Source organism: Aquarana catesbeiana, linkage group LG07, assembly GCF_042186555.1.
Source record: "Aquarana catesbeiana isolate 2022-GZ linkage group LG07, ASM4218655v1, whole genome shotgun sequence".
NCBI lineage: Eukaryota > Metazoa > Chordata > Amphibia > Anura > Ranidae > Aquarana > Aquarana catesbeiana.
The window spans coordinates 272,297,360-272,316,223 of record NC_133330.1 but is presented as its reverse complement, the minus strand read 5'-3'; the positions used below and the strand labels follow the sequence as shown (position 1 = coordinate 272,316,223).

The 18,864-nt window shown below is 47.4% G+C and overlaps 1 protein-coding gene across 9 annotated transcripts in view; it reads right to left on the bottom strand.

Annotated features, from left to right (window-relative positions):
- The window catches only part of CACNA1E (calcium voltage-gated channel subunit alpha1 E), a 1,300,209-nt gene that overhangs the window by 112,514 nt on the left and 1,168,831 nt on the right, over nt 1–18,864 (bottom strand). For all 9 annotated transcript variants that reach the window (XM_073593343.1, XM_073593351.1, XM_073593342.1 and 6 more), the window contains 3 exons: nt 10,798–11,361; nt 6,319–6,581; nt 5,982–6,153 (listed from right to left, as the gene is read on the bottom strand). In XM_073593343.1, coding sequence (XP_073449444.1) covers nt 5,982–6,153; nt 6,319–6,581; nt 10,798–11,361 — 999 coding nt within the window. The remainder of the gene's footprint in view (nt 1–5,981; nt 6,154–6,318; nt 6,582–10,797; nt 11,362–18,864) is intronic.

Here is an 18,864-nt window from a genome sequence, read left to right as displayed (position 1 = left end):
ATTCACCTAGGGAAAAAGTGTAAGTAATAAAACACACTACACAGGTTTTTAAAATATTTTATTAAACAGCTCCGGGGGGGGATCTTCCTCCGGCTTCGGGGGTCTTCTTCCGGCTTCGGGGGTCCCTCCGCTTCATCTTCTCCCGGCGTCCGGTTGGTTCTTCTCCGCTCTCTTCTCCCGGTGTTCCTGTTCTTCGGCCGGCTCCTCTGCTGTCTTCAGGTATCTCTCTTGCCAGCAGAGGTCCGGACTTCTGGGCTTCTGGGCTTCTGGGCTTCTGGGCTTCTCTTCCCCAGATGTTGACACGACGCTCTCTCCGGCTGGACTGCTCTCCGAGGGCTGCGTTGTGACTTATATAGGCGGAGACCCCGCCCCCTTTTGATGTCACAGTCCCTGGGCATGCTGGGACTGTGACGTTTTAGGGGGCGTGGTCAACATCACCCAGTGACCACGCCCCCTAAAACGTCACAGTCCCAGCATGCCCAGGGACTGTGACATCAAAAGGGGGCGGGGTCTCCGCCTATATAAGTCACAACGCAGCCCTCGGAGAGCAGTCCAGCAGGAGAGAGCGTCGTGTCAACATCTGGGGAAGAGAAGACAAGAAGCCCAGAAGCCCAGAAGCCCAGAAGTCCGGACCTCTGCTGGCAAGAGAGCTACTTGAAGACAGCAGAGGAGCCGGCCGAAGAACAGGAACACCGGGAGAAGAGAGCGGAGAAGAACCAACCGGACGCCGGGAGAAGATGAAGCGGAGGGACCCCCGAAGCCGGAAGAAGACCCCCGAAGCCGGAGGAAGATCCCCCCCGGAGCTGTTTAATAAAATATTTTAAAAACCTGTGTAGTGTGTTTTATTACTTACACTTTTTCCCTAGGTGAATGGGTAGGGGTACCATGTACCCCATACTCATTCACATAGGGTGGGGGGCCGGGATCTGGGGGCCCCCTTATTAAAAGGGGCTCCCGGATTCCGATAAGCCCCCCGCCCGCAGACCCCGACAACCAACGGCCAGGGTTGTCGGGAAGAGGCCCTTGTCCTCATCAACATGGGGACAAGGTGCTTTGGGGTGGGGGGGCCGCAGGGCGCCCCCCTCCCCCAAAGCACCCACCCCCCATGTTGAGGGCATGCGGCCTGGTACGGTTCAGGAGGGGGGGGCGCTCGCTCGTCCCCACCCCCTTTCCTGACCGGCCAGGCTGCGTGCTCGGATCGGGGGTCTGGTATGGATTTTAGGGGGGACCCCACGCCGTTTTTTCGGCGTAGCGGGGTTCCCTTTATAATCCATACCAGACCTAAGGGCCTGGTATGACCCGCGACGGGGCTCGCAAGGTGTCAATCTCGCCGATAAAAGCGGCAAGATTGACATCCTTTGCTAGTCCCGTCGCACCTGAGTCACGTTCAAAATGAACGGACTTGTCCGTGTGTGGGCAAGTCCGTTCATTCTGAAAGTCCGCCGGAACTCCGGCGAAAGTCCGTCGGAAAGACGGGCGGACTTAGCCCGCCGGAAAGTCCGGTCGTGTGTGGGCAAGTCCGTCCGTTTTAAAGTCCGGCGCACCTGGCGGACAAAGTCCGTCGGAAAGTGTGCCGGACCAAGTAGGATAGAAAGTCCGACCGTGTGTACGCGGCATAAGAAAAACTCCACATAGTCCACAATGCATATAAAAAATCCAGTGAGTCTCTCTCCCCTAAAATGGTACATTATGCACTGTCCAGAAAAACTTCTTACAGACTCACTAGAAGCTGAACAAGATCTTATGCCATGTACACATGGTCGGACTTGCCAACAGGACAAGCTCCGTTGGCATTTCAGACGGAAAAATTTAGAGCATGTTCTCTAAGTCCGTCGGAAATGCTGACAGAAAAAGTCTGATGGGGGATACACACGGTCGGATTATCCGACCAAAAGCCCCATCAGACTTTTTCTGTGGGAAATTCTGACAGTGTGTATTACAGTCTCACACAATTCAAAGTGTCTCGCTGCTTCACTTCTTTAACAAGCGGGTCCAGAAGGGGTTTTAGTGTAAATCTTATGCCGCGTACACAAGACCGGACTTTCTGGGAAACTAGGTCCGACGGACTTTCTGGACGGACTTGCCTATACATGACCGGACTTTCCGGCAGACTAGATCCGCCGGTCTTCCCGACGGACTTTCGATGGAGTTACGGCAGACTTTCCAAATGAACAGACTTGCCCACACACGGCCAAGTCCGTTAATTTTGAACGTGACCCGGGTACGACGGGACTAAAAAAGGAAGTCAATCTCGCCGCTTTTATCGGCGAGATTGGCACCTTGCGAGCCCCGTCGCGGGGCATACCAGGCCGTTAGGTCTGGTATGGATTTTAAGGGGAACCCCCTATGCCGAAAAAACGGCGTGGGGTCCCCCCAAAGTCCATACCAGACCCCGATCCGAGCACGCAGCCCGGCCAGTCAGGAAGAGCAGAAGATAGCGGAGGAGCCCGGCAGAAGACCCGGAGAGCGCGGAGAAAAGGCCGGAGACAGTGGAGAAGAACCGGAGAGACCCCCGAAGTCGGAAGAAGCCCCCTGAAGCTGGAAGAAGACCCCCGGAGCTGTCTAATAAATTACTTTAAAAACCTGTGTAGTGTGTTTTTTTATTGACACTTTTTCCCTAGTGGAATGGGTAGGGGTAACATGTACCCCATACTCATTCACATAGGGTGGGGGGGCCAGGATCTGGGGGCCCTCTTATTAAATGGGGCTCCCGGAATCCGATAAGCCCCCCGCCCGCACAGTTGTCAGGAAGACGCCCTTGTCCTCATCAACATGGGGACAAGGTGCTTTGGGGTGAGGGGGCCGCAGGGCGCTCCCCTCCCCCAAAGCACCCACCCCTCCATGTTGAGGGCATGCGGCCTGGTACGGTTCAGGAGGGGGGCGGTATGGACTTTGGGGGTACCCCACGCCGTTTTTTCGGCATAGGGGGTTCCCCTCAAAATCCATACCAGATCTAAGGGCCTGGTATGCCCCGCGCTCCCCGCAATAGAAAAATTTGTTTTTCCTATTGCAGCGAGCGCGAGATGCAGTATCCTGCCCTTGCGTCGTATCTGGTCTGTCGGACCAGCATACAGACGAACTGGCTTTCCGTCAGGAACTGAGTCCGGCGGAGTTACAACGAAAAGATTTGAAACATGTTTCATTTCTAGGTCCTTTTGGGAAAAAAGTCTGCGGGAGCCTACACACGATCGGATTGTCCAGAGGACTCTGGTCCGCTGGACTAAGTCTGCTGTAAAGTCCGCTCGTGTGTACGCGGCATTAGTCTTAGCTCATGTCACACCAGGAAGCATGTCACTAACACATCACCAAAGAAACCCAAATACACTTCTCATTTCAAGATTTTACCAAATACTCACTGGAAAAGCAGCTTAAAATCAGAGACAGACCCTTCAGTGTGGGATCCTGGCACTGGAATCCTTAAGCACAGGAAAGGTTTGCAGAGGATACTGATACAGGAGAGGTGAGTATGCAAACAAGGATGTAACTTTATTTTAAAGTGGGTTAGTGTTGGGGTTATAGGGAGGCTTAGTGTAAAGAGAGCTGAAGGTAGCTCCTGGTGCTAAATGCTAGTGTGTATTCTGGGTTGTTATATCTTTCCTTTCATTTCTAGGTACTGATTTCATCTATCACAAACAATCAACATCCTAATGGGGCAGATGATTGGCCTACCTCAATACTAAACTCTCATTCCCATACTCCGAAATGCATATGCAAGCCAAACAAGTAAGAAGAACCTAAAAGGCCCCAGCACCACTGACTGAACACAACAGATTCCTGTACAGTCAGGAATCTAACTCAAATTCTTAACAACTGCATAACTGCACAGCTCCTGTAAACTAGATCTTTAACCACTTCACCCCGAAAGGATTTGCCCCCTTAATAACCAGGCCATTTGTTGCCATATGGCCAGTGCTGTGTCTTGGCCTAGGCCAACAAGGCCCAGGCCTAGGGCGGCACTGTGCGGGGGGGCGGCAGAAAGCCGCCCCCCCCCCGAAAATGGCAGTGGCGCCCTCTTCCCGACTCCCGCACAGCAGGGAGTACAGCTTAGCAGTGCAGTACAGTGGCGTCCCGGGTGCCGTCAAGCCGCCCCTCCGTAAAGCTGTGATTCTGTCTCTGATTGGCCCTCTGCTGTGGCCAATCATGGCGCCCCCCCTCCCCTGACAACCCGCATCTCTCCTCTCCCTGTCACAGATCTGCTGCTCCATTTGCCAGAGAACTCCCCCGCTCGCCCCCCCTCCCCTTTCTGTCAGCCTAAGGGAGAAGAGAGAGCGGCTCTAATTGGTTTCCCTGCGCCGTCGCCCAGCTTCCTGACCGCTGTTTTCCTCCCCATGATTGGCCACAGCAGAGGGCCAATCAGAAGACTCTGGGGGGCATCATGGGAAAAGTAGCCCCCACAGACATGCTACAGCCCCCAGCATGCATGCACTCTGCTGAGGGGGGGTGTTAGAGGAGAAAAAGAGAGTACTGTGCTGGGGGAAGCCAAAGAGGGAGCCACGCTGTACCTGCACCACCAGAGAGCCACGCTGTACCCGCACCACCAGAGAGCCACGCTGTACCCGCACCACCAGAGAGCCACGCTGTACCCGCACCTCCAGAGAGCCACGCTGTACCCGCACCACCAGAGAGCCACGCTGTACCCGCACCGCCAGAGAGCCACGCTGTACCCGCACCGCCAGAGAGCCACGCTGTACCCGCACCGCCAAAGAGCCACGCTGTACCCGCACCGACAAAGAGCCACGCTGTACCCGCACCACCAGAGAGCCACGCTGTACCCGCACCACCAGACAGCCACGCTGTACCCGCACCACCAGAGAGCCACGCTGTACCCGCACCACCAGAGGGGGAGAAAGATGAAGCCACTGCCGGGGTACAGACATGCTACACTACTGACCAGAGTCAGCCTGGGCAACCCAGAGTGAGCGAACGTCCAGCCGGAGGGATCACTGTTGCGGTTTCACCGGGTCTGGTAAGAGAGCCTGTTGGCCATTATTCATTACTGTTCCCAGGGACTGAGCCATTAGGAAGTGCCTAACCTGATATCCTCTGGGCCTTGTTGACCGCCACAATGAGCTCCAACGCTGGGCCTCCAGTCAAAAAATTAAGGGGGATGACACAATTTTTACAGCTCCAGGTGACACCAAACCTAGTGACGCCACTGTCCCAGAGCCCACAACAAGTTCCGTCACTGAGCTTCGGTAACTGGCAGCCAGAGTGCGCTAGCGTGGGCACCCAGGACATCTGCCACCCAGGATCCCACAAGCGGCGATCGGCTTTCCGTAGCAGCCACCACCTCTCTCCCCACTGTCAGCCACACACACTCCTCAGCTCCTCCTCCTTCTCGGCTCCAATGTTCTAGTGTACACAGCCAGGAGGAGAAGGAGCCACAGAGGAGGGACACGACTTCAGTGTAAGAGCCGCGCTTCTGCTCTGAGGTCTGTGTATAGTTTTGCAGTGGAGGGGGACACAGTAACCGGGAAGGAGGCAGATAACAAATGCACACATGGATGAGGGGAGGGGGGGTAAGGGGATATGTGCTGGGTGCTTTGGGAGGGGTCTGATCCTCCCCTCCCAAAGCAACCAGCACATATCCCCTTACCACCAAACGAAAAGATGCTGCATGCCTCCCTGTCCTCTTCCCGCGGCGTCCCTCTGTCCTCCTCCAATGAAGATGACAGGGCGGATCTTTAAAAGAAAGGGGTGTGGCCTTGACAGGAAGGGGTGGGTCATATTTAAATTAGGGGGTGCGCAAGCTCAGTCAGGCCTAGGGCAGCACAAAACCTAAATACACCACTGCATATGGCACCGCATTGCCGCCCAATAATTTTTAGGAGCTGGTCGGCAAGTGGTTAAACTAGATTTGTCAACTAGAATATTGCACAGATCAGCCTACCCATACATTGAAAAGAATGATACTATCCATGATGACTGTCAGACTCAGAAGGTGGTGATATGACAATCACAAAAAGATGACACTGACTTACGGATTGGTAGAACTGAAGATAAGCATTGAACTGTATGGTACAATGGCTTTTGGGGACTCTAAGATTTTCCCTTTCCTTTTCATGGCTTGCTCTTCTCCATCATCAACTTCTTCCTCGTCCTTCTCCTGTTCCTGACATACAAGACTGGCCTCTCCATCTCTACCTTCAGTCACTAGAACACAACCAAAAATTTAGAGTAAACTGCTTTTAGTTGTAAACAAAAAAATACACCACTTAATGGAAATACTTAATAAACTTTTGACAGTAAACACAGAGAAATAGAAGTAATAGCAGTGAAAGCATGTAGGGATACACAGAGAGCGAGATGAGTCCTCACTCTGTACCACGGTGCAGTCGGAAGCCATTCCAGCATCAGGTAAGGTGATCACTGTACTCTCCGTGATTCGCTCCGTGCTGCTGGAGACATCGGCCAAACTGCAGCTGGTTGGATTAGGGCTCTCCTCTTGACTCCTCATGCTACCCAGCAAGGCCTGTTCACTGCAATCCAAGTCTGGGGGACTGCCATTCTTCCTGTGGCTTATTTCCTGCAAAGGCGCAGCATTGGGAATGCTGCCCTCACATCCCACTGTCCTGTCATTCCTTTCACACCAAAACAATAGTGTGAGGGGCAAAGAGAGAAAAGAATGATGAAATTACTGTTGGAGGAAGAGAAAGAGAGACATAGCAATATGAAAGTGGGAAGTGAAAAACAGGGAATAGCAAAGGTAAGCGGGATCTGAGTCAGGTCCTCTTATTTAGACTTTCAAAGGAGGTTTTTTTTATTACTACTATTATGTTTTCTGGTATTGGCTAGTAATATTTAGAATAGTGGCAGAAAAATTCTCCATTCTAGCCTCACTGAAGGTGTGCCTCCTAACAGAAGATGCACTAGATGATATCTGATCATCACACATGTGTGAGCTTGTTGGACATCCTATTCCAACGCCATGGCCATTAATTGTGATCCCCCTTTTGCAGCTATAACTGTCTCCACTGTCATGGGGAGACTTTCTGCCTATTAAACCAAAAACAGGGCCAAGTATTGATGTTGAGTCAGAAGACCTGGCTTGCAATTGGTGTTCTAATTCATCTCAAAGGTGTTTAACAGGTTGAGGTCAGGGTTCTATGCTGGTCCTCCTCCAAACCTGTCAAACTATGTCTTTATGGACCTGACTTTGTGCACAAGGGCACAGTCATGCTTGAACAGAAATGGCCCAGTCATTAAAGTGGAAGTCCATGCTAAAACTAAAATTCTTGCTTCTATAGACACCCATGATCTTACACTAACCCATCTAGCCCTGTAAAGAAAAAATGAGTACACATACCTTTTCTGAAGCCGATCTGACCCGATCTCCAGAAGTGGAAGCTCTGCAGAGGACACGGCCGACAATGGCTGTGAAATGAATGGGAATTGATGTCACACATAGAGCTACTATGGGGCTTCCGTTGTTGGACGTGTCCTCTGCACCCACCTCCACAACAAAGCAGCGGCTGACAGCTCAGCCTGAGATCGGGTCAGATCAGTTTCAGAAAAGGTATGGATACTGATTTCTTCTTTACAGGGCTAGAAAGATTAGTGTAAGATCGTGGGTGTCTATAGATGCAGGTTTTTTTGTTTTAGCATGGACCTCCACTTTAAACTGTTGCCACAAAGTGACAAATAGTACTCTTCACTGAAACCACCTGAACTCCCTAATTTAGCGTGGTGTCCACTTAATTTTGGCTATATGGGTACAAAAAGTGTAATGGTCAAGTGTTCACAGACTTTTGGCCATAGTGTGTAAGCAATGACAACCAAATAAATCGATCAGAGAAGCACCAGAGGTATGACATTTCAATAGACCACCAAACAGGTAATGAAAATGGCCACATTTTAATATATTTCATGTTCTATATTGTTTTTACTATATTGATATCATATCATAAAAAATAATACTTAATAAAAAAGTTCTCTCTCTACAAAAAAAAGTTTGTGTTTAGCACTAGTAACATTTATTTTTACAGCTTTGAAAAGTTTTCCCAGGTTACACCAGACCTGAAATATGTAATTCTGTAAAGGTGAATATACATAGATCGAAACAGCTGGTTTAGCAGGGACTGGACAAATTTTTATCCATGTATGGGCAGGTTGGTCTATCGATCAACTTGTCTACAACCAGACTGTTGGGTTTTTCCTGAACGATCAGGAAATGATCATTGTACTCTGACGGCGGGCAGGTCTCCTCGCTGTCAGAATACAATATCACAGCAGGAAGGATTCCCCCATCCAAATCAAATGTGTGGATGGGGGAATCTGATTTATTTATTTGTTTGTTCAACCCGCTGGTTGAACTAAAACAAATTATCAATATATGGCCGGGCATAGATGGAGCGATTTTCTTTCCTGCAACCACAGGTTACAGGAGAGAAAATTGCTTGATTCCCCCATCATCATAGACAGTGTTGACAGGGGAATTCCTCCCGTGGAGACATTGTGTTCCCGGGGAGCCATAGCCGCCGGGAGAACAAAGTGATTATTTTTAGCAGCTATAGCAGCTGCTACCAACAATCACATGTAAAATCTGGCAGGCTGGTTGTACCCAAGTTAAGCAATCAATCAACTTGGGTACATTCAGCCTGCCCATACATGGTTAGAATCTCAGTGAGTTCCTGCTGAACCAGCAGAGATTTGAACCATCTATGGCAGGTTTTAGTTTGACTTACACACATAACACAATGGGATTCACGGTGCAAGCTATGAATATATGTACAGTTCACGAGCACAGCAACAGAAAGTTTTATGTACATAGAGGAACAACAGAGCTCTGTGTTGTCTTCTACAGTACTATACAAAAAGAAATTTTCACTTTGTGTCACCTCAAGATGTAGTGGAATTTTTTTTGAAATTTTTTGTTTTAAAAATGTTTGCTCAATCTTCTAATCGTTAGTGGGGTCAAATCTACTTTTGTTTTCGACAACAGTGATGAGAAAATTTGAAGGAGCAAAATGGAAAGATTTTCTTAAACAAATGCATTTCTAACAGTGTATGTGATTTTCATTTGAGAATAATTCGCTACAAAATTGAATGTTAAAAGCAAACAAAATTCTAATCTACTTTCATACAACATTTGTCAAGTTGTCAAATGTAATGAGAATTTTCGTACAAATGTTTATACAAATTTTCTTTTGAAAATCGAATACTGTACAGCCAGATTTAATTAAAATGTATGTGTTTTTTTATCTTTTGAGGACTGTAGCAGCAAAATATCTCCATCAGAACTCCATCAAGTGGCCATTCAACTTTCATGGTTTTTACAAAGTCAGTAATTACTTCCTGATTAATTCTCCAAAACGCGGGAGACTAACGCGGGAGACTAACAGTGATTGAGTGACACCTTCTTTTTTGAAAAACTATCTTGAGAGAAATACTTTGGTTACCACTGCTGGACTATCATTTCTGAAAAGAGTGTTGATACAATAGAATAGATTTCAATATTCAATAAAGTCACTGACCTGGATCAGTTATTCAGATCAGGAGTTCTGATGTTCATTTGATTGACCGGGCCATTGAGAGAGAAAAAACTAAAGCCATGACAGACGACTAGTATTTTTAGAAGGAGAGGCCAGCAATGGCAACTTACTCACTTGTCTTGGTACAGGTTTCCTTTAAGGCTTTGTAAGGGAAGGCATGGACACACTATTATAGCGAATATCAGAAGTTAGTAAGTCAATCGACCCACAGGAGCTCACCCAAAACTAAAATTTAAGGTTAGTATTAAGCTGTAAACATTAATGGCTGTAATGTAAGATATTTCAAATATGTGCACAACTGTTCTTTGTATTCTTTAAATTGAGTGAAAAGAAATTACTTATGTAACGAATAGTGAAACTAAGTGTTAGGTAAATTGGGGAGGTCCTGTAATCATTAAATAAGAAAAAAATAGTTCTTTTGATAATTCTCAGATCCACCCAAAGGCCACATTCACCTTTTACATTAGCTGGCCCATGCAGACAACAGGCCCCAGTAGTTTAAAGTGATTCTAAAGGTTCCTTTTTATATAAAATAAAAATAAACATGGTATACTTACCTGCTCTGTGCAATGGTTTTGCACAGAGCAGCCCCCGATCCTCCTATTCTCGGTCACCCGCTGACGTTCCTGGTCCCTCCCCCTGCCTAGTGCTCACTATAGCAAGCTACTTGCAGAGTGCAGCTTGGCCCCGCCCCCTGCTCCCTCCTCACTGGCTGAGATTGACAGCAACCACTTTAAAATAAACTGTCATTTGTGAAAAAAAAAATTGTTTAATGCAAATGCCATACCTGCAGATCTTTTCTGCCACTGATGAAACCTGGCTGAAATGCTCCCAAAGTTTACATTCCTGGCTTATTTTCTGGTTGCATAGGCTCCTTCTTTGAGGACAACTAAAGAGATTATCACTTTAGCCAGGACACAGGATTGTAAACATAGGAGTATTTCAAACAGGCTTCATGGGTGACAGAAAAGGCCTATGGGTATGGCATTTGCCGTAAACAATGTTTTTACAAATAGCACAGTGTGTTTTAAACTACTGGTGCCCTTAGTCTACATGGGCCAGTTTATGTAAAAGGTGAACCTATCCTGTTAAAAGGAAAGGTGTTCACTTGCAAAAGACTTAAGTCAAGAGGATAGTCAGGTAATGTTGCCACATATGAACAGATCATAGGTAAAGCATACATATGGAAAAACTGAAAATGCAGTCACTCCATACCTTCACATCTAAGCTTCACCTATGACCTGCTTGTGTGTGGAAATATTAGCAGACCTGTACATACATTTGTAGCAACACAAGTCTTATGTACCTATCTTCACAGTATTTGAGACAACTCGAAAGTGGCTCCTCCTCCGTTTCTCTCACTTCCTTGGCTTCACCATTCCTTTTCTCCTCTTTGGGTGTTTTACCATCCTCAGTGGTCACTCTCTCAAGTCCTCCCTCCTGACTGGCTGAGGTGCTATTTGGATTGCTGGAAATTTCTTTCCCTTCAGTCCTTACTTTTCTGTGCCGGCTTCGTCTTTGGCTCTGCCTCCTGCGTATAGACTCCTCAGGTGTTGTGCCATTAGGCTCTGTATTTTCAGCATTGCCATGTCTAGACTTTTGCCGCCAGTGTTCCCTGAGATTTTGTTGAGTGGGGCTTTCTTCTCCATCTTTGTGACCCTCTGTTCCCGGCCTTTCTTCTTGCTGCCCTTCTACCTTTTCAGTAGACTCTTCTTCTAGCTTTGTCTTGCGGTATATACTGGAGTGAGGATTCAACGCTGTTAGTTCTTCATTCTGTAGACCTTCTTTACTAGACATCTGTATATGTCTCCTTAGCTGACTTGTGCGCTGCTCCCAGATGGACATGTTATGCCGTTTACGGCGATCCTTCCTAGACAAAGAGACCATAGGGCAAACAAATCATTGTAGTAGACTTCCAGTGACATATAACATACAACACGTATCAGCAAACTACAATCAACTATTTATAAATGATAACCACACAATAACTTATGTGAATTTTAAGGTGGCACTAAATATATGTTAGCAACTAGACCTCATAATATAGGAGAAAATTCATGTCAAAGCAATAAAGCGGAAATAAACCCATCGATTTAAAGTGGAGTTCCAGCTTGTACAGAAAAAAGTGAAAAGTCAGCAGCTACAAATACTGTATCTGCTAACTCTTAATATAAGGACACTTACCTGTCCAGGGTTCCCGTAATATAGGCACCCCAAGCTGATTCGTCCATCGGCTTTGGGTGCAGGCGCTGGCATTGCAAGCTCCTACTGCACATGCGCATGTCGCTGTGCTTTCTGAGTTGTCCTGACGTCTTCTGGGACACACACAGGTTCCAGAAGGCAGCAGGGAGAAGGAGGAGGGCCCAAAGCATTTGCGGAAATTACGTACTTCGCCACGGCAGCTTAAAAACATTAAAAAGGTGCAAAGCTATAAAAAAAAAAAAAAAAAAAGAAAAACGATATACAAAAATGAGGGAGGGAGGGGGCGGGCGGGGGGGGGTTAATGCTTTATGGTTCAGGACCTATTTGCATTTTAGCCTGGAACTCCACTTTAACATACTCAAAAAACACATTCCCAGCAGTAACTGTCACATTGGTTGTGCTCTCAACCAAACTTTCAAACTATCAAATGGCTGATGTCATAACTGATCACATGTGCAGCATCATGGCAGTTGAAGATCAAACAGAGACCAATTTCCTTTTTCTGGAGACCCCCTGAAGCAGGCAGGATGTTATGGCCCATTTAAGGGACAAGTTTCACTGCCGGTAAAACAAGGTTTTATTTTAAGCTGAAGTTAATGACTGTTTGTGTTTTGTATGAGGAAATATAGCTATTGATTATTTTGTAAAATAAAGGGCACTTTGCATTAAAGTGCTGCTGTAAAAAAAACTGCAAGCAGGCAGGCACATTTTTATTACAGAAGAAGCATGCACTGTTTCTTTTGCAATAAAATGCGCCTACATGCCTGCTCACTGGCACTGTAAATTGCACGTGCAGCTCAGCCTACAGTGCCTGTGTTCTGCCAAAATAGCCAACTTGCCAAAATCTCCAACCACGTCACTTCCGGGGACTCTCTAGCAGCAGTAATTGCAGATTTTGATGACTTGTTTTTACAGAATGCCGACAGTGTATACACTACGATGCACAATATAATGAGCGGACATTGTTAGTCTGCCCGCTAGTAACCAACAACATGGCCGCCTCCAAGGTGGCGACAACTTTTTTACTTCTTAGCCCCTGTTCTGTCAAAACAGCAAACTCGTTGTGCACTGTACCGTAGTGTATACGCTAAAAACAGGCGTCGAAATCTGCAATTACTGCTGCTGGAGAGTCACCGGACGTGATGTGGTTGGAGATTTGGGCGAGCTGGCTGTTTTGACAGAATGGGCTGGTCTCTGAGACTCGGGATAACATCCTCCTGTGCATGCACAGGACTGAGGTCATTCTCCACTAGCCAATGAAGAGGCAGCAAACTGGCACTCAGAAGAAGAAGAAGCCGGCGCAGAACCATTAGAGCAGTAAGTCTGAGACCCCTGAATATCACAGGACATAGAAAAGAAGATTTACTTACCTGATCCTCCACCCTGCTAGAGCAGTCCCCGCAGTGTCATTCTCAGGGGGTCTAAGGTTCTGACATCATCAAGATCAATGCAGGGTCCATAGCCCTACATTGGATGTGATGATGCCGAAAGATGGTCCACTGCCAAAGCATAGGGGAGCGCCGTCTCCTGGGGAGCAGAGGATCAGGTAAATAAAAGTGTTTTTACTCTCGCTTAGACCTAAACAAACATTTTCAGATTTTGTGGAAGACTTTAATATATTACTTATATCCACAGTTATTCTAATCCCTGAAGTCTCTGTTACCGGTTCTTTGTATTTCAGTGAAAGCACTTCTAAGGTACTTCAAATACTGGCCAGAACCATCAGCTCAGTGATAATGAGGCCCAGAGGGTAAAGTAAAATGGTCAAGAGGATAATGTTCTGGGACAACAAAGGTTGTGTAAGCAGGCACCACTCCGCTAATACATTTAGTAAATAAAATAACCCTTCTATAAGCCAGGGGATTGTTCTCTCGCTAGGCGCAACATTTTCTTAGAAATCCTTGCCCCTCTGGGAATTGGTATGTGAGTTTGTTATAACATAATCCCCAGCATTCTGTCAGTGGATCATAATGGTAATTACTAAAAAAAAATACTGTTTGCAGAGAACATCAGTGACTGACATAATAATATAAAACTGAACTCCGGGCAACTACACAAAATACAAATAAATATAAAGGAGCTGTTATATGTGCCAAAAGCATATTTACTGTATTTCTGTCCATTGAACCTTAAGATTTACAGTGCTCTGCCATGCAGCAAATTTCTGTTTGGCGGGGGTAGGGACCTGGTCTTTCTCTGCTGCAGGCTTACTTTCACTTAAGCCCCGTACACACAGCCTAAATATCGTCTGCTATCAACCAGTTCAACAGAAACCATCTGACATTTGGCCCATGTGTACAGCAGCCTGTCCGACTGAAACCAGCTGAACACCTGGCCTCTGTTGAAGGGGCATGCCCGAAAAAAAATCTGCCGATCGGCATCCAGAAAACATCTGCCGATCGGCATCCAATCAACGCTCTCAGCCAATGGCTGCAAGCACTGACCGGTGTGTTCTGTCGGGGGGGCAGTCCCACTGCCAGAACACAATAGCTCAGCAGGGAGATCGCTGTACAAACTCTCAAGGTCCTAATTTTTTTTTCATTCAGCCTGCTGGATTGAACGAAAAAAACAAACTGATAGTGTGTACATAGTTTTACAGATCACCTCCTCAGCTGCACCTTGTGACAGGACAGTAAAAATAGTAGCGACCAGTGGCGGCCCGTCCATAGTGGCGCACGGGCGCCACCCCCCCTATCCAGTGCGTCCGGCCCTTAATCTACATGCAGGGCGCCAGACGCATGGATTTCAATGGGGCTTTTTTTTTTTTTTTTTTGAAGCACGTGATTAGAGGCTCTAATTGGCTTAAAAAAAGGGTGGACTCGGGGCGCAGAGCACTGCACCCCAAGTCCACCCATTTGTGTGATAATAGCAAATTAATATTCGCTATTGTCTTCCTGATTCTTCTCCCAGCCAATCAGGAAGCAGCTCCTCCTGAGACTCGATTGGCCAGGGAGTCTCAGGACCCACTTCCTGTTCGGCCGGGAGGAGAAGCCCCAGCTCTTACCTTGCTGCATTTTGATTCCTGGTTCGGCTCCCATCTGCCTTCTCACGGTAAAGCCTCCTATCACGGCCTCTGGACTGTCTCCCGCGAGGGGTGGGGGGAGGGTTGTGGTGATGGAGGTTTGTTTGAGTGAACACCGTTGATCGCTCGGTTCTCACAGCTCCTTAAGCAGAATGCTGGTGACTGTCAGTTACCGGTTCTCTGCTCTGCTCCTAAGTGCTGGGCTGTGGAGGGGGCGGGAGCTGCTGGCTCAGGCTCCATGAGAGGCTAAGCCGGGTGCCGGTCCAGGCATGTGGGCGGATCCCAACTTCATTGTCGCGATCTTGTCCGAGCCTGGACCGGCTCTGTGACGTCACTGGCTTTAGCCCGCTGTCTGCTGAAAACAGGTCACAGTTCAAAATGACATAAAGTGTGTATCTGTTAGAGATTAATACCCTCCTAGGAAGAACATTTAAAGTCCAATGTACGTCCTATTTTCACCCTTGATTGGTTGGTCCCTTGTTATGTATTGTTGTACTAGCAACTTATAGATAGTTCCTTTAATACTGTATTGCAGAGTATACACATTTATAACAAGAACAATCTCTCAATTGCTGGTGACTTAGTAAGTTGCAATTAATGAAACTATATATTATGTTATTTTCTTAATGTCTAGGTAATGCCTGCTGTCAAAGTGGTAATTACTAATGTTGCTGATACGGCTCTGTGTCATTATGTGACTCATTGTGCAAAGCAAATACTTTCAAACACTCATCACAGTACATTCACTTTAGTGGGGAAAACCGTTGGAATACTCTTGTGTTTTTCACAAGGGAGTAAACAGAATAATGTGGGATTTCTATTTTTCATTGTCATATGTTTTGTAATAATGAGACAATGGGGTCAGGTCATCAAGAGCTAAATACCGCATGAATTTTTGCTTTAAATAACTCATCCAATATTTATCTCAGAAGCAGGCAATTCACGAAAAAACATGTTAATTAATACATGGATTAATTTTTTTATTTTGCGATATTTAGCCCATTTTTTACATCTTATTTCATTGCAAAACTGGACCTCCAGCTGCAGTGGGAAGTGAAACATTTAGCAGCAATATTACTACTGCTGCTAAACGTGACAGCTCCTGCTCACGAATACTGACTGTAAGGGACAACCCACCGGCGTCCTAAGAAACAGTGACCAAACAGGTCAGTGACCCCACCCCTTTGCTTATTTTAAGGGTGTGGACCCCGCAGGGGCGTGGCTTGGCAATGGCGCTGTGAGGCTGCTCTTTCTGGGAGCTCCGTGCTTCGCTCAGGCTGAGATCCGGATCTAGTGCACCTACCGTGCAAACAACTATACGTCCATGACGGACAGACCTCCGGGAACACCTGCAGCCAACAAAAACGCGGACATTTCAGCTTATTTCCTGCGGAATACAGCCACTCCGTCACAGGCCCCCGAATCCAAGATGGCGCCGCCGCGCAACAACAGGCACAGCATCGCTCAAAAAGACGAGCAAAGGGCCCCCCAGTGCCTCTCAAGGTGACGGGTCTCTCCCCCACAGACCGGACTCCCCGATCATATCCCCGGAAATCCCGGGGATAGACAGTTGCTCGTTCGCGCAATCTGTACAGACTGCCAGCACTCAGGGGCCAGCACTGCCTGAAGGCTGGAAGGAGCTGATTGCCCTTCTCCCCACTAAAAAAGACATCTCTGACTCGGCAGCTACTATCGTGAATACCCTTTCTAAAGAAATCCATGACCTTAAGCAGAGGATAGATACAGTAGACTCTAGGGTATCTGTGGTGGAAACATCCACTTCCCTGCTAGAATCCAGAATGTCAGCCATGGAAAAGGTTCATGTTGATTATAAAAAACGCCTGATCCTGATGCAACTTTCCATAGATGATGGAGAAAATCGCAGCAGAAGAAACAACATCAGAGTACGCGGCCTACCTGAAGCCACATCAGGGAGTGACCTCAGAGCTACGATAGTGGCCATATTTAATCGATTGCTGGACAAACCACCTACAGCTGAGCTGGAACTGGACCGAGTGCACCGTGTGCAGGGCCCTAGGAGAGGAGACGATCCAGCACCGAGAGATGTATTGGCGAGAGTTCACTACTACACAATCAAGGAGGAAATTTTACAGAAGTCATGGACCCAGGGCCCCCTGGACTTTGATGGTGCGACTGTGCAACTCTTCCCTGATTTATCGCGACTCACCCTGCGCATGAGAGGCCAATTACGTCCATTACTTGAAGCAATCAGATCAGCAGGAGCCACATACAGATGGGGACACCCCTTCCACTTGATTGTTCTGAAAGGGACCAACTCATTCGTGCTGCGATGGCCGGAACAGCTTCCCGACCTGTTCGGGTTCTTGGAGTGCCCCGGTTTCTCCGTGCCCAACTGGCTGGACTTTCCAATCACCTTCAACAACCCACGTTCTGCATCACCAAGACCCCAAAGATCCAGTAGACGACAATGGCGCTCAAGGTCCAGGATATCCCCGAGAGACAATCTCACCTCACCAGAGTCTTGATTGGACTATCCTTCCTGATCTCATAAAATATACACATGGTTCCGTGAGTGGGTCCTGTATAGGTTAAGGGGCTTATTATGTATGTGGGTTATTAGAAGGCCTTGCACCTTGTTACAGAGTGGCAATGCCTACAATGGTTGTTTAGACCCAAATGCTTTTGAGGCCTTCTCGCTGCGCCTCCCCCCCATGGTTCCCCACTTGTAACGGAGGCATTTTTTGTTGCTCCCCGTTTATTTTTATTTTTATTTTTTTTTTATTTATTTATTTTTTTTTTTTCTGGGGACGTGGGGTGGCGGCGCTGGGGGAGCCCTGATTCGGAAGACACGGTATTGTGTATAGCTTAATACTGTTTTGATCTTAGGCACCAAAGTTCACTGTGAAAGTTATGTTACAGACGAGTAGTTAGTGTATGCGTTTCTCTGTGTTCACATACACTACATTACAGGGGGTCACATACACGCAGCCTGAAGGTTAAGCAACATGACAAATAGAGTTGTTTTTGGAATTTTTATTATTATTATGTTTTATATCTATGTTCCATTTATAGCGGTAATAGTCTGGTATCTTTTATTCTACCGGTTCTCTCCTGTCGACACGTCTCCCACTGTGTCGCAGAGTCTAGTCTTCCACACCCACTAATAGGTAGCGCATACGTGCGCAAGGCTTAGTTTAGCAACAGTAGGATAATTCATTTGTCCTTCTTAGTATTGTTTCTTCTCATCTCCTAGCTTTCACTTCCTTCTTCCTCCCTCCCTCTCTCAGTCCTCCCCTCTACTTCTTCTTATCTGCCCGTCCTCCTCTTATTCCTCCACCCCCTCTCGTCCCTGGCGGTGGTTCCGCCCCCACCCCCCCCCCCGCTTTATACCTCTCTGGACATCTTTATTTTTATATTTTTGTTTGGTATTGGTGTGCGACATGGCCCCCCCAGGTAATCCCACGGGTCCACGCACGCAAGGAGAGATAAAATTTACCTCCCTCAATGTTAGGGGTCTGGCGACACCGGAGAAACGCTCCAGATTACTCTCAGACCTGAAAAAGACACGCTCACAGGTGGCGTTTATTCAGGAAACACATTTCAAACAGTCGGCAGTTCCCAGACTTAGTAACAGGGACTTTCCCAATGCGTACCACGCTCCCTCCCCTTTGTCGAAATCGAAGGGGGTTAGCATATTGATAGCCAGATCTTTACCGTGGACGCTGTTAGAGGAGAGAGCAGACCCACATGGGCGGTACCTGCTCTTAAAGGGCAAAATCAGAAATACCACAGTGACCCTGGTCAATGTCTATTTTCCCAACTCTGACCACCTGTCCTTCTTGCGTTCACTCACTCCCTTGATCCTGGAGTTCCGGGAGGGTTTGTTCCTGATGGGCGGTGATTTTAACTTTGCCCCGGAGCCACTACTCGACGTTTCGAGAGGAGCGTCTCATTTATCCTTCGCTTACTTGAAAAAACTTAAACAGGAGTTGGCTGGCCTGCAGTTAGTCGATCCCTGGAGGACCATGCACCCTGAGGAGAGGGATTACACCTACTTCTCTGCGGTGCATGGAACCTACTCCAGGATAGACTTTTTCCAGATTCAACATAAGGATCTCCCTTATGTCACCTCATCCCAAATTGATTACATTTCCCTATCGGATCATG